The 16,459-nt window shown below is 40.2% G+C and overlaps 1 protein-coding gene across 20 annotated transcripts in view; it reads left to right on the top strand.

Annotated features, from left to right (window-relative positions):
• Positions 1–16,459, top strand: part of TENM2 (teneurin transmembrane protein 2) — a 668,147-nt gene that overhangs the window by 535,211 nt on the left and 116,477 nt on the right. For 17 of the 20 annotated variants that reach the window (XM_063349520.1, XM_063349517.1, XM_063349514.1 and 14 more), the window contains 2 exons: positions 1,114–1,236; positions 12,215–12,420. In XM_063349520.1, the coding sequence (XP_063205590.1) occupies positions 1,114–1,236; positions 12,215–12,420 (329 nt within the window). The remainder of the gene's footprint in view (positions 1–1,113; positions 1,237–12,214; positions 12,421–16,459) is intronic. The other 3 variants (XM_063349519.1, XM_063349518.1, XM_063349516.1) reach the window with 1 other exon arrangement.

The following is a 16,459-nucleotide window of genomic DNA, read 5'->3' as shown; positions in this document are numbered from 1 at the left end:
TCTGTCGTATGTAGGTTTACATACACCCTACGTAAACAGGAAGAGTGCTGATGGTGGAAGTAAAGAATATGAATAAAAAAAATCTTTGTGAGCTTTTCCGTCCCTCCCCACTCCTCTATATTGGGAGGATGCCATAGGGATAATAGGATGAAAGTATGGAGATGTATTCAGGTAGCTTCTGTTTATACAAGGTGAAGATGCACATAAATCCCCTGGCTGAGTGATTCAGACCTGTCAAGACTCATGCATTATGCGCAGGACTTATTCAATTAGCCCCTGCCGCTGGGCCTATAACTCATGCACTGGCGAGGGGGGTGCCGTGGCCCTTCTCCCGCTCCGTGTGGTGGGTGTCGGGCGCAGCTGCGGGGCCTGGGCCGGACCTGGGGGGCTGCCCCGGCGACAGGGACATGGGAGAGACCGGGCTGCTGTGCTGCTGCTGCTGCCAGGGAGCTCTGCTGGCAGCAGACCTTCCCTGGCCTGGGCTACGGTGGCTCGCTGCTGTGTGGCCCCGGTGGCTGAGTTTCACCCACTGGATTAGAAAAAAACCGTGAGGTTAAAGATTGTCAAAGACCTGGGTTTGTCAGCAAAGTTTCATCTGCAAAATGAAGACAGAGGCTGTTAAATCTGTTGATTTAGATAAATGGTAATAAACACAAAATAATTGCATTACAATGTCATTAGTATACATGGGGCTCAAGATAATTTTATAATCAACCTATAAATTATCACCTGTAACTTAAACTCAGAGCTAGTATTTGCGGTCGTGCTTTTTTTCCCTAGAACGTATGCCCCTGTAACGTGTGCGTCGGAAAGGTAGGGCGCCATGCCAAGGGCTGAACAAAACGCTCACCTCTCTGTTCTGATAGCTGTAAGCGTTTTTCCTTTTGTGTTCCGGTAATTTAGAAGATCTGAAAAGTGAACAAAAGTAAGACTGATTTATGCGAGTCACCAGGGCTTGCTTTCGGGTTGCTTTTTGTTGTTTGTTGCCTTTTTGTTTAGCTTATTAGCGTTCCCCTGAGAGAAGTCGCAAAAGATGCTTAATTGTCGTGAGCTGTGTTGTCACCCCCAACGTTTCCCGGTGCGCTCACTGTCCCCGCCTTTGTGTCCCGGCAGCGATGCACCTGCTGGGGCTGAACTGGCAGCTCCAGCCCGCCGACGGACACACCTTCAACAACGGCATGCGGCCGGGGCCGCCGGGCGCCGAGGACGGGGCGACGGTGCCATCTGGAGGCAGAGGTGAGGCTGCGGCTCCGGGCCCTCGGCGCTGCGCGGGTCCGCGCTCCTGCCGTTCCTCGGCGGTAGCCGCCCGCGCTGGGGGGGAGGCGGGAGCTCCGTTTACGGCGGGTTCTGGCATCGCCGGGGTTTTCGGCGGGTCTGCTGCTTCGCTGCGGCTGTGCTCACGCTGTCTCTCTGCATCACTGCGCAAAATCGCGCCGTGGCTCGAGCCGCACCCGCTAATGAAGATGTGCTCCCTCGGGCGCGAAGGAAGACGTGCTTGGTCAGAGAATGTACGCTTTACTGGCTATACGTCCTGTTTCCAGGTATAGCTTACAGATCTCAAAGAAAGAGAAAACGCTGGATTTAGTAGGCAAGTACATTCTTCTGCCTGTGAGAAATCAAGAACTTTGGCTTCCAGCTGGAACCAAATCCCTGTTTTTTCTTCTTTCTCAGATGTAATTCTAATAGAAAACATCAAGGACAGCAGAATTTGACCCTCAGTGAATAATCTGTCCTGTGATACTAGTATGAGGAATGTAGGCAACGTTTTTTTCTCCTAAAAAAAAAAAAAAAAAAGTGTGTTCCAGTGGAGGACGATAGAGACAGGGCAATGAGAAGAATGAGGGAAAATCTAGAAACATAAATACTTTCTTAAACCGAGAAAGTATATATTGAAAATGCAGAGAAATTACATGCCGTGAAAAGGATTTAATAGTTTATATTGAATGCTTTTTTACCGGTGAGGTTCAGGTGTTTTCTTTCGTACATTGCAATAAGGCTTTTCCTGGTTATTACGGAAATGATGATAAGAAGACAGAACCGAACGTTTCAATTAGTCAAAGCACCTCACAGGCCATAGTGCACCAAAACAGAAAGAGAAGTAAGAGCACTTGCTGGTGGTCCACAGAAGAATTTTGTTCAGAGCTGAGCACTTGTGGCTCATGTTAAACTTGCTGATTGCTGAAGCCAGCGTTAGAAACAAATGCTAACACAAGGTATTTGCATTGGATATATTGGGAAAAAATCAGATAAAATAGAGCTGGGGAAGGAAGCTGAGTTGTTCTTTGCTATGCCGGATCATTTCATGGATTTGCCTCAGCTTCTTCACATTTTCCATGGAGGTACTAATTTTGGCTTCTTCCTTTTCATGAAATCCTGCATCCAAGTGGTTGCAAAAAAACTGTAGATTTTCTGACTACAAGTTTGTTGGCTTGGCTTTCATCTCTGGCTGACTGTAGGTCAAAGTGGATGAACAGCACATCCCTAAGTACAAGGCAGAGTGTTTGTATTACTGCTGAACTTCTTCCAGATTGTGCACAGGTGAGAGACCCTATGGTTTTAGGCAGGAACCTGAAGAGCTCAGGTCTGCAATTATGGTCACTTAGCAGACAACTGCCGTGCTTAACACGTGTCCAGATTCCCTCCCCTGCAGCTTTTCGTTGCCATCTCCGTGCAAATATAGGGCAGCGGGATTGTTGAATTGGAATGTGCTCATCTGCCTGGGGCACTTCAGTGCAAATTCTGGCAGTTTATCCCAGCCCCACTCTAATTAGCTTTGCACATTTGAAGAGGCTGAGATGCCGGCTGTTTTGGGAGCGGTAACCTCCTGTAGAGGAGACAAGGAGACAGAACTGCTAGTTACGGCTTAAATTGCCTCAGTTAGCTTTCCTCGGAGCATGTTGGAAAAGTTTACGTGTTCTTCTGACATTTTATAGAAGGTTGTTGAAATGTTGATAATCTGGGGGAAGGGGAGAGAACAATATTTAGGCAAGTAATCTTCCACAGTGGAATAACAGGAATGACAGGTTTGGATGAACACGAGGAATAGCTAACAGACAAATTCTCATAGCAGGGAAGGGTGAAAAGTTTTTCTACCTCACCTTCCCTTCTGTTATGTCCAAGTTAATATTGCTGTCCCAGCAGTTTTTAGGAAAGCCTCTGACAGCTTTTAACACAACAACCATTTCAGGACTCAGGGCTCTGGCTGTGGAGGGTGACCTTTCTATAATTGACACAACTCAGGATGAAGCCATTCTTTTCAAAACATGGGTCTCCCAAAGAAACCTTTAACCCCTAGACTGAGAACGGCCACTTAAACGCAAGCTGTGCCTACTCAGCAAGCAAGGCATTTTAAAGTAGAGCAATTTGAAAGGGGAAAAAAAAAAAAGCAGATATTTCAATTTGATCTGCTTGTTCCTTATTAAGAGACTAAATTCTGGCATGAAATAATAAAACTGCAATTTAAGAGGAATGTCAATTACTGTATTACTGCATTCATATCTTAACGAAAACAAAATTCACTATTAAGATAACACAGTTGCAGGTTTTTTGTAATTACACACTACGTCTTGCTAATACCGGGGATGTCTGAAAGGAGTAGGCAAGTGCAATGGGTAGAAGAATCCTCAGTGCTGCTGTAAAACTCCACGTGAAGCCCACAGTGCTCCGACTGGAAACAAAGCAGGAGATAGCTGCTTTTTTTTTTTTTTTTGCCTTTGGGCTCCGGAAGTTGTGCCGAACTAGGGATTTAGATTAAGAGGCAAAAGTAAGGAAAAATTCCTTTCTTAATACAAACGATAAGGTAGTATCCCTTCACAGTACGTAAAAGCCAAACAGTTGGCACTGCCGTAGAATTATGGAATTGCTACAGGGATGAGAGAGGTAGTAATGACATTAAAAAAAACTTTCTGAGAGCGAAGCCCATTTGTCTGCTACAGTTCCATAAGGATAATGTTAGAATTTTGGTATAATAAATCTAAATTAGAGGGGAAAAGGGGAGAGAAAAAAAAAAAAGGCATGTTTTGGAATAATTGCTTCTTCACAAAAAATGAATTGGATGACCTTATGGGATTTTTCTGCGCCTAGATTCTGTTAATCTATGCCAAAAATATATTCTACATTTAAAATTATGTAGTGGGCTAGGCACACATTTCCATAAAATATGTGACTATCTGTGTGCTGTTTCCTTTCTAATTGACAGAGTATACTATAAAAGTCAACTTTAATCATTTCAGAGGACACCTAAGATAAACTACCATTTTTGTGGAAATATCCAAACTAACTCCATCTGCAAATCCAAGTAAAGAATGCTTTGGTGGAGAGTTTTTCTGTGTATGACATACTGGCTTTGGTGTGCTCACAAATTTAGCAGATTGTCTACTAATTCAAAATTGACTTAGTATTTTTTTATCTCGGTTATTTGCTATGGCTATGCAATATAAAGCTGAAAAACACAGTAGGAGACTGTGGTCTCTGATCCTAGAAACCCACATTTTAAAAGATACCAAAGATAATTAGGGGCAAGGATTGTGGACCTGAAAGATCACTTCAGTGACCATAAATATAATAAAAGGAAAAGGCAGATTTGAATGTGTGTTCTGATACTCATGTAGTTCAGGGTTTGTGTCTCTGTGGACCAAACATGCTTGATCCATGCTCAGTTTATGAGGTATTTCACTTAGTCTACCACAGTGCGTGGATTTTGAAAAGACAATTACAGTTAATTAAATGGTTTAAGTATTGAAATGTCATGACAAATACTTGTTTCCAGTTATCAAATTCAGCATTGTAAATATAAGGGCAGTAACGAAATGAAGAAAGTTAAATTTGCTCTTAAATATGGCACCATCTTACTTGCTTGAGATGAGAGAGGGGGAAAACAGATTTCTACTAATCCAGCAGAAACTTACCTTGAATAGCTATGGAAAGCTAAACTCAGCAGTCATTGCGAAGCTGTCTAGGTTGTCTTCAGCTCTCTCTGAATAATTTTGAGACCTCTGCCAGATGCTGAGACTCCAAGTCACGTTTTGGTTTGCACACAGAAATGATTATTTTCTAATCAATAAGATATTTTATTAGCAATGCAGCAGACAGGCAATGTTAAAGGAATAACAAAATTATTAAATGGGAAGATGTGCCACCCTTACGTATGTATGAGTTGGGGTTCGGGTGCAAACAGACTAGGCTCTGACTTGAACGCCAGAGACACTGGTGCTACCCCCAGCTGTGTTTCTGCTGAAACCGAGTCCTGCTCGCCGGCCAGCGTGAGGACTCCAGAACTCCAGGAGGGAGCTCTTTCTCATGTTGCGAAAGACAAAAAGATGAAAAACTCGTACCTTACTAACAACGTAAACAACATGAGTCTTCTGGTTTCTACTGTTTCCTTTCAGACGCTTTAAAACAGATGATCAAAATGTAATAACAATCAATGTATTTTAAATGTCGCTTCCGTTACCTTCATTCAATTTAATCAAGACGTGCCATCATTTTCCAGGTGAATTAATCTTATTAAGTAGTTATGTGGCTAATGTAATGTAGATCTTAATTAACAGGTTAGCAAGCAGAAGTATTAATATGGACGCTATGAAGGCTTGCAGATGTGGTCTTCTGAAAAACACCAGGCTTCTAGGGCTGCCTTAGCAGAAGCAAAGTATTTGACTAAGTCCCTCAGGACAGAAGAGGAGTTTTATTGTTGTGATTGTGTTGATGGTGACGGTATGAGTTGCTGTGTTTAAAGTTAGATGATGAAGTGTATTGTATACCATCAGAGACGATTGTTATGTTCATCTAGTAATTCATACTAGAAATTCATGCTGGTATATATTTGTTCCTTGTGAAATGCCGTGAACTAACAGATCGTAATTTTATTTCAGTTACAATTTGCTTTTGATTCTGAAAACACTGAATCTGTGAAGCCATGCCTGCGTGAATGTCAAGGTGTACCTAAATTTTTAGGTGTCTCAGGGTATTAAGGCATGTTTCTTAATTCTACCTGCAGCGCCAGATCGTTTGACTGCAGCTGAGCCAGAGCAGTGGTGTTAAGCAGCTGCTCTCTGCAGAATTTCTTTCCTTTCACCACAATAGAAATGTGAGATACTGACTAGAAAACCCAAGATTTTGATTTTGTTTCAGAAACTGGTTTACTGGACTCCTGAAAGCTCGTACAAATTCAGAAGCTTCCTTCCTCCTCACTTCACAAAATAGAGCTCATTTAGTACCTCAGCATCTTCAGCGTAACTGAAGTTCAAGATGTGTCATAGCAGCTTCTCCAGACAAACTCTGATTTCCTGGCTTTTTACTTTGTTGTAGCTGTGGGAATTTGTCATCAGCAGTCACTCCATTGTACACGTTTCAAAAATAGTCTGTTTTCACCTGGGTCTTAGGGCACTTAGGGATTACTAGTAAATATTTTGAAGCATAAGTTCATGTAGGAAGTGATGGGTGTGGTAATAGTGCATCGCACTGATTTTTCCACAGGAGAAATTCGTATAGAAAAGACATTTTCTAACCATAGTAATTCCCACGCATTCATTTTTGGCAAAAAGTTCAGTGGCGTATATTTTTGTATTGAATAGTCTCCTTTACACAGCTGTACCATAAATTTCTTTGGAATCCCGAGTCATCTGTGAAAATCCCTGGAGAAAAATAAGTTAGATAAAAACATAAGGAAAGCTATGCCTGCAGCAGTGATTTATCAGAAATGCAAAGGTACAGGAAGAGAAGTAAAAGAGAATTCTCTTTAACTGACATTGGTGATATTTGTTCCTTGTATTTGATTTTAAGTTGTCCAGATTTTCTTTGTAGTTCATTATGGATCCGCTGCAATGGTTATTCTGCTAGATATTTTTCAAGAGTGCTATCAAGATGCGATTTACAGTCGTCACCGTCATAAAGGCACACAGTCAAAGCGCTGGAGTTAATTGCTATTTAAATGTGATGTCTGTAGCGTGACACTGCTGGTAGCCGGATTTCATTTTTATTTTTTAATTTTAACTACAGCATGGGAGAGGAGCCTGTAATAAATACTCAAGTAAATCTGGTTTCAGTGTAGACAGGGATCTGCCTCCATGGCTGACACTGCTTGCCATCAGTTAAATTAAAGGCTGGCGGGGCATGTCCTATCAGATGCCACCTTGAAACTGACCTCCAGCTCAAAGATGAGGCCTGCTGACAAGTTAGCAGGGGGATTTTGCGTTGCTGTTGTCATGTGTTGCCTATTTGATAGCTTTGAAGGCAAATATACTTGAGTGGTAAAACAGTCTTTTCAAATATATATGCCAAAATAGTAATTCAACTGGGTAAATAACACAGCAGTTTAAATGAATAAGTGTTATTTAGTTGATAAATATATGTTTGACTGAGCGATTGAAATGGCTCCCCTGGGTAAGATGAAGAAGTGTGCATTTAAAACTCGCTTTTGTAGATGTTTATAGAGAGGAAATCACAGAAAAAAAAATAATCAAGTATCCATGGGGTTATGAGATGAACAGACGAAACTCTAAAACAGTCACCCACAGCAGAAGTAATGATGTTGGGATTTATTTGTTCACAATAGTATGAGTTGTTTGGGTTTGTCTTTCTTCCCAGATTTGTCAGTTTGTCACATCTGTAACTTCACTTAAATGCAGTTGATGTTGTTTGAATGTGATCTGCAGTGGTCCATCAAAATGGAAAAGCTTCTAAAAATAGCTGGAGGCAGCGAGCCAGGTGGCAAGATACATGCTCTACATTAGGAGGTGAAGACTGAAGGAGGCTATGAAAAAAAAGTTTGAGAGTCTCTAGAGACAGATTGTATAAGTGAAGCTGTTAATGCAGAAAAAGCCATTGCAAATATAAAGCTAGGATGATGTTCTGCTTTTCAGGTTTAAAAAAATAAACTTAAGCCTATTGACTAAGAAAAGAGGGTCAGTGGTTGTATCTACTTTGCATTTCACTGCTGTATTTCTAACGTGGGGAGGAAGGAACATGAAGCGGCCGATGTTGAGACACCTCCTGTAGTATTTTTATGTGACTGCTCTGTATTACTCATCTTCAATGCGAGAATTTTTAATAGATCGTTGTTAATATTTCTGTTTTACAAGTAGTCATCTGAGAACATCAAGATCACGACCAAGTCAGGCACACTGCCCGTGTCAAAGCAAGGAGTTAGAACCAAGACACTCACGCTAGTCTCCTGGCTCCTCCCAACAGGAGTAACTCATCAGGAATATAGTATCATTCAGTAATGCTTAATCTTTGCAGCTCTGAGAGCTTGCTGGACTTAAAACTTTGTAAGTTGTTAGTTAAACTTGCAACTATTAAACTTACACTTTAGTGCAACTTCAAGCATTTCTAAATTGTGTTATTTCAGCATTGTGATGTAGGGCCATAAAAACAGGATCCGATGTATTAAATTCTTAAAATCAAAAATAAGGATTCCTTTCAGCATGCCAGAGGTGAGGCAGCAGCTGTTTCTCACAGACATGTACAAAAATACAGACTTGAGAATATGGGGTCATCATTCTGTTAACTTCTTTCTTGTAGGTTAAGTCGATCGTGATCACTTGTGATAGTTGCTCATCTAACCTGCTCTTAAAATCCTCTGCCATGTTGAACCCCTACAGCTGTCACAGCTCTTTTCCTAGGTAGATTTTCCTGAGACACTGAAATGTTCCAGAAGGAATGGTTTGGGCAACTCGAAACCGTGTCATTTATGTTGTAGAGAAAAAAAAAAAAGTATCTATGGGAGTTGCTTCCAAAGATAATGCCAAACTGAACCGGATCATTTTGGTATTAGGAACCTGAATTGTGTCTCTAGGCTGAGTGGTAACTACAAATTTAGTTGTGTGATCTGCAGTTTTCACCAGTTTTTAAGCTAATAACTTCAAAATTTTCATGAGAAAGGTAAAGGAAAGGTCTTTTTCTAATAACTTTTTGTTGGGAAAGTTTAACATCCAATATATTTGCTTACCTGTGAGGTGCATGCCGAAGTTGTGGGAATGTAACTCTGGTTCTCTTGGTGACTGGAATATTCTCTTTTTAACTTAATTGATGTATTTGAGGATTCTTGACTCCTGAAAAAATGCCCTTTCCCAGATAGAAATAGAAAACAGAATTTTGGCTGAGAGGCTGAGGCTAAATTCAACCAGAAATACTAAAACTTGAGTCTCCATAAGAATTAAATTTTTTTGCAAAGTTATAATTCTAGGGAATATATACTTGGCAGACTTGGAAGCAATGTAATTAGCAAAAGTCATTGATGGTGGTGTTTTGGAGCTGCTGTAATAGCCAAAGAAACCAACAGAGATTATGGTGGTCTTAACATCTGCGCGCTCAGTAAGCTTGCTGCACCGGATAAGAGTCAGGTAGGTACAATGGCTGAAGCAATATTCAGTATAATTTCTATTTGATGTAGATGAAAAACACATGACTCGGTGATTTGTAACGCAGATTTATGTATGAGAGCGTTCTAACACCACGTCACTTCTTAAAGGGTTCTGAGGAGGATTCGGTTTTCTAAAACTTATTCTGTGGCATACGCTATTTATGTGTGGTAGTAGCTGTTTCAGTACTTAATATCCCTTTTTTATATATATGTGTGTGTTAGATATATGTTTAGGACATGAGGGAAGTGATTATAAGCTGCTTATTTTTTAACTAATTGGAATATTAGATTTGTGATGCTAATAGAAGCCGTCTCTCTGAATGTACATGGCCGCTGCTCCACTGAATTCTAGAACTGTATTAAAAATTATGAAGTATTATATATATACTGTATTAAAAAGTATAAAGGTAAAGTATTGCTTGTAAAGAAACTAAATGAGGAGCAGATTCCAACATGGGGGGAGGCTACTGATTTCAAACAGATCTAAGCTCCAGATTCCCACCCATCTTATGTGTGGATTTCAGAAATAGATAACATTTACTGACATCAGTATTCTTTATGTCAAGGATTTCCACTAGCTTCCATGGACTGGAGCAGCTTTGTTGTAGTTAAGAAATTAATCAAACTGAAAAAAATATATAATGCAGATAATTCATTGAATATAAGGAGTCTGTGGACAGAGTCAGAATACTGGAAGAGGCACCGGTCTCTTAATCTTCCCAGCTTTATTACTTACACAGTTTTTATCATAATAATGATGTCTGCTGTAATACTTCCCGGAAATAGCTTTTTCTTTGACTGTTTCACTTTGACTATGGATATACTGATCCTGAAGAACAAGGCTCTTCAGAGTGCGTCAAGGAGACTGTTCTCAGATTAAATACAGTCGATGTTCATTTAAGTACGCGCAGTCCGCTTCCAAAGAAATAATTCACGGCACACTTTTTAAGAATGCTGAAAAAATTCATTATGTATTACCGTAACTTGGAATCGTGACGTGAAGTCAGTGTAACGTTGTACTCCAAGGAGATGAAGGAGCCCTCGGTCTTAGGCTGAGTTCCCAGCTCTGCCAGTGACAGCAATCAACAGGTGACTTTATGTGCGCTGTACCTGGCCTTCCTATCCAGGTGGGAAGGACTAATTTAAATTCTAGGGAGATGGTGCCTGACTTCATTTGGGTAGGAACTTTGACACATCCGCCGTTGCAGTAGTCCATTAGAATTGAAGTCATGTAGGTTTTACGAAACATTACATGTTTGAATCTGGTTGCTATCTGCGTTCTTGGGCGGCTCTAAAGGCACACTGCTTGACATTCTCAGCCATTTTTCCTTTCTTTGCAGCCTGTCGTTGTAGCTTCTTCTCCTTTCTTTTTTTCTTAGTGCTGTGATTGTCGAACCATTAACATAAAAAATGAAAAAACAAACAAGTTGCCAAAAACTGTATAGCAGTTGGTATTCAGAGCATTCTTTTACCATTTCAAAACACTGCCAACATAATATCTCTCATTATGTACAAGTGTAAGTGCTGCTAACATAGATAATTTGGAATCTATAATTGAAACCATGCTATTGCAGCTCTCTCAATTAAAGATAGTCAAGACAGAAGAGCTGTTGTGTACTTACCTGCTGGAATTATATGTCATTCTGTGCCATCCGCTTACATTCATACAGGGCTGGAATATATTTCAAAAGTAACTTGCCGTTTATTGAAAATAGCATTACACCATGAAAAAAACATTAAGTAAACATTGAGCTTTTAACAAAAACTGTCAGGTTGTATCGGCAATATCACTACCACCTAGTGTGTATTAATGGTGATATTAATGGTACCTTTAGATTTCTGTGGTTGTTAACAGATATTTTCTGTGGTTTTCTGGTCTTTATAGTGTCTGTTGTAATAATTTTCAAATGGATTTATCACCGCGTTGTTTGTGAATATGGAACAGAAAATCAAACCTTGCGGTATACTGTAGCTTGAAAGTACTGCTAACTCTTCACGTATCGCACTCCGTGTTTAAAATATGTGTAACCTCGCAACCATCCCGTTCAGCTGAGAGCAGAAGGGATTTGCACCGTGGTTTAAAGCTTGACTATTTCATGGGCTGGAAGCCAGAGCGCTCAACCAGAAAGGTCTCCTATCTTGTCTTCAATAATGCATGCTGAAGAACCATCAAATGATGGATTTTAACTAATGACAGCACAGGGGAGAAGGACTTGTAGCTAGTCCCTGCTTCAGGCAGAGAGAACTGAAAAGGCAGCACGTTGAGTTGTACTAACTTCTTTCAAGAAGGAGAAGATGCGTGTTGGAGTACAGACCCTGTTCTCTGTGTCATTTTCTGTGCGTTTTATTTCTTCTGTCAACTCTCTTGTCTGTGTCCTGCAGTTTATTGGACTACCTTACTGTATAAAACAACGATAATAAAAATTTGCCATCAGTTAATTTAGATTGAAGTTACACCTTCAGTTCACCTTTCTGATATATTTTTTTTTTTATACCCTGGTTGCGTACGAGACGCAACTGAAAAGAGCACAGGGAGGTTCGTCTGTGCTTAATTGGCTCTCTGCTGTTACTATATTTGATCGGTAAAGAGCAATTGCAGAATTAAAGGGTTAGAGGGATTAGAATATTGCAGATGCTCCACAGAAAAAGGTTCACAGCCGCCTTACTTCAAATATAGTGGCCAAGCTCTTCCATACTGATGGAAACAGCAGGCAGATTGCATCGGAATAAGAAAGGAAAGTTACAGTTTGATTGAAAAGGTGGCATTACCACACATGTTCATCTTGCATGAATAAAAATACCTGTATTGAAAGTGGTTATCTCATTTGATCTATATTTGCTTTTATTTTATAGGACCATGGGTCAGTAGGAATAGCAGCATAGACAGCGGAGAAACAGAAGTTGGCCGCAGGGTCACCCAGGAAGTGCCCCCTGGAGTGTTTTGGCGCTCTCAGATTCATGTCAGCCAGCCACAGTTCCTGAAGTTCAACATATCCTTAGGGAAGGATGCTCTTTTTGGTGTTTATATAAGAAGAGGACTTCCACCATCACATGCCCAGGTACTTTATCAATGTATTTGTTGGCTTTAAATGTCAAAGTGCAAAAGCTCAGAGCATCTATGTTAGATTTATGTTGGAGCTTATGGAGCTCAAGGTTAAGGATTCCTGGTAATTACTTAATTTCTGATGTTTGACTGAACACCCTGATATTAAGATTTCTAGGTTATTACATACCTCAACAGTACATAGATAAAAGAAGTAATCCATGATGTTCTTGCCATTCAGGTTTTTAAGATAACTTGCAGTTTGGCACACAAGGTTTTGAATCTCTGATGAAATCTTGGCACCAATTGGGATAAACCTATCCGGTTATACACAAGTGATGTTGCAAAAATGATGAATGATCAAACTAACAGTATCAAAGCACTGTATATGGTTGGAATGCGTGCACAGCTAGGTGTGTTAACATATCATTTTCTATCTTCGTAGAAGTTTTAATCTCCACAGGCTGTTGGAATGGCATCACTGGGACATGCAACAGACCTTGGCATCACTGCTCCCCAGCCGTGTTAGAGAACATACTGCAGTGGCATGTGTTTGAGAGCTTTAATTTTACTGCTTTTCCCTCAAGGACAGTATTTAGGTATAATATCTGACTCAGACGTGGGGCAAGTCTTGCAGGTGGGAAACCCATTTCTTCTTGATTTCGAAGCAGCCTCAAAGACGAAAACTCAGTAACACCACATTTCTACAGTGACCCTGTAGTACAGAGCTAAAGGCTGTAAGTAAAGATAGTTTTAAAGTTAGTGAGACCAAACTTAAGTATCTTTTTCTCCTAGGTTGTGCAGTGGGAGTTTTAATTTCTTTGCTGCAAGAAGATATAGCTATATTTTCTGTTACAGAGATATTTTTTTTATTCTATTGAGAAATCATTAATGTGAATGGAAAGATTCCCATTTACTTAGATTAGAACTGTAATGAGAAATAATATATTTGCAGTTACACATAGTAAAAGGAAACAGCCTCCATTCTTTAGAGTGCAAGGGAAGTAGAAATAACAACAATATTTTGGAAAGGACCCTTCCTTTCATGTGTATGCTTGCCGCTAAAAATCAGTTCTTCACTCAGAAATGATCACCTGAACTTAAAATGCTTTATATATAGTGTATGATTCACAAAAAGCAAACGTAGAAGTCCGTGATCCCTTTTGGGAAAGCTCCATTTAATGTTTCTAGACGCCTTGCCCTGATTTGCAAAGAACTGCTGCTACTGGGTTTTGTTTTTTTTTCATTTAGCAAAGCAAACTGTAATTCCATAAATGGTTAAAATGCATGATCTGAGCTAAAAGCCCAGAGGCTTTAACATAATTGCGTTGTTACATATTGCCATATAGGGAAAGTGTGTTCATATTGCCTGCAAGAAGATATCAGCCCTCAGTGAACTGTGTCCATGCGCGTGCACAAACTCATGGTACACACAGTGAACCGATTAGTTTTCTGGGGAAAACTACACTTAACATTAACTGAATTTTGGATCTGTTTCCATATGTGAGGCAAATTTATGGAATTATTCTGCATTGTCTTTTGTTCCTTGGTGTTTATTCTTGCCCGTAGTGTGAATTGAGAACGAAAATCTTTAAACAGAGTTGGGAGGAGAGGAGAGAAGAGATTTACAGAGAGATTTATGATCTCTACGTCTTAAGAATTTGTGAACAAGGAGCTTTGACTATAAACTCCATCAGCTTCCTGTAGTATGCTGTTTTAAAGTGTTCTGTGAGTTATTGAATGGATATATCCGTCTGGGAGGAAATAAGGATCACCAGTCCACATCCCAAGGAGGGGAGGGCGAGTGGTCAGTTTTCCACATAGCTAGAGGTTAGCATACAGCATCCTGAAGTTCCGTACAAAGACTAGATAAATTGGGGAAATTGTAGAGGCTGGTGACTACTTTTCAGCCATTTCCACGCATGCATGCAACACAGAAGATAGCCACAGAGAATATGTGCCAGGGTGGGAGCATTTCTTAAGAACGTTTTGATTTTGGCTGTAATGTTTCAATATGTTGTCTTGAGGGCAAAATTATGTCTATGGATCTCTAACTGTTGCAGTGAGGTAATGGCATAATTCATTGAGCATGTCTCATTTGATTCAGAATTTTGGCATTCACTTCCCCTATCATTCCACCATGAAAAAAACAGCAATTTAGTCGAGGAAAACAAACAGAAGTATAAATCCTGAAGTGCAAATGGCTGAGGGCAACCAAAGCTCCTAAGCAATCATCGCAGTTTGCTATAAATACAAGTTAATTATAATTGTCTGACTAAGACATGATGGAGGTACGCCTGTGTCTTTTATGAGAAATCCAGTTGGATGGAACTGGTAGTACAAAATAATTTTTCATTCAAGCTGAACTTTAATTTCTATTGCACTGTGATCAAACGTACTTGTTCTAGCTTTCATTACGATGTTCTTATCTGAGAAGGCTATGATCAGGCGAAGTTGCTCTTCTTTCTTTCACTCCACCTTACGTGGATAGGATATAAATTCCGTGACCTTTCTGTTGAATTAAATAATGAGAAATATCAACTGTGCTTCCTACTGAGCTGGATTCCTCCTCGGAGAACCTGTTTTCCACTCTTTGGAGGAAGGAATTCCGACTCTCTTCCATAACAGTAGTTAATGAAGTCCACCGGTATAATCTGCAGAATTGCTTTCCCATGTTCATGCAGGGTCCTGGTGCTTGTCAACAGGGTGGTACAGCAGAAGATTGATTGGCGTTTTTGCCCAGCAATCAAAATCCAGCCAAGCTGCTACCGAGAGAAATAATTTCAGAAAAAGAAAGGCAAGCTGTTACAGACCTGAGTTAGTGAAAAGAAGCGTTGTTCTGACAGAAAGGAGCAGAATGGTTTTGTATTGATGAAAATAGTCTGAAGTTGACACCAGACGATATTTTAAAATTGAAATTTAAAATCCTTGTTTCTGCAGGTTAGGGACATGAGCTGTAAAGCAGCGAACAACTACACTTGACAGTTCATCACTGATCAGCGCTGATATGTCAAGCCAAGTAAAATCCTTTGTGGGAGCAAGTCAATAATCAGCAAATTAGGTACATGATTAACCTGAGACAACAAGATGCAGTTCCTGTCTGAGAGCCCTGCTGAGATTTAACCTTCTCAGTATTACTGTTTAGCAAATATTCCAAATGCCTGGTTTAGTCAGTCAAACTGATGTAGCTGTAAACTTGTCTAGAAGCAGCCTTGCGAGCTGTGTGCGCAGGGAATGGAGCTCCGGAGCAGAGGTAAAAAGGCAGTTTTGAGTGGCAGGCAGACTACAAACAGCAATGCATTGTTTTCAAGCAGAATTCTTCCAACCTGTGTAGTACTACCTAGAAATAATGAAATGTGCGTTGCAGGCTTGAATGATAAATAGGAAATTAGTAGAAGATAGTCATATTAATAAAATTGATAATGTATAGAAAATGAACTGTAAATGTCAAATAACGCATGAAGTGACTCTACAGAGATTACAGCAATTATGATGTTACTACGCATTGGTAGAACATTCCAAATGATGCATGAAATAAGGTAACCTTATAGAAACATCACTGTAATGTCTGTAGAAGGCAGCGCATGGAGTTGTATTGTTTTCAGTTCCAGCAGAGTGTTTTATACTTACAAATTTTTCGTGTCAAACTGAAAACTGTTTTCATTTAGAACAGGAGTTGGCTTTATTTGAAACAACTTGAATAGCTGGGGACCTTCAGAGTTACCTTTGTTTTTTAGCCAGTGCTGAAACACGTTTCGGTGCTCTGACCACCTTAAAGTTATCTGATGGCAAGAGTGCTGCTGTTGCCGAACGCTGTGCTGCGTTGTGCTGATTGCGTTGTGTCACATTCAGATGTTGAAATGAATCGGTTGGCTGGCGCTGTGGGTATCAGATGTTTCATGGGTGTGTTTTAATGAATAATTATCAACTGGATTTTATGAAGAACTAATTTTAAAGCACTTTGCAAACAAGCATCCCTGACATATGTTTTCTTGGCTGCTTAGGTATTACAGGGCTTTGGCAAATGGTAGCCACAACGCCAGACATGGTTTTTC

This window comes from Chroicocephalus ridibundus, chromosome 11 (genome assembly GCF_963924245.1).
Source record: "Chroicocephalus ridibundus chromosome 11, bChrRid1.1, whole genome shotgun sequence".
Taxonomy (NCBI): Eukaryota; Metazoa; Chordata; class Aves; order Charadriiformes; family Laridae; genus Chroicocephalus; species Chroicocephalus ridibundus.
This window is presented reverse-complemented; position numbering and strand designations above follow the sequence as displayed.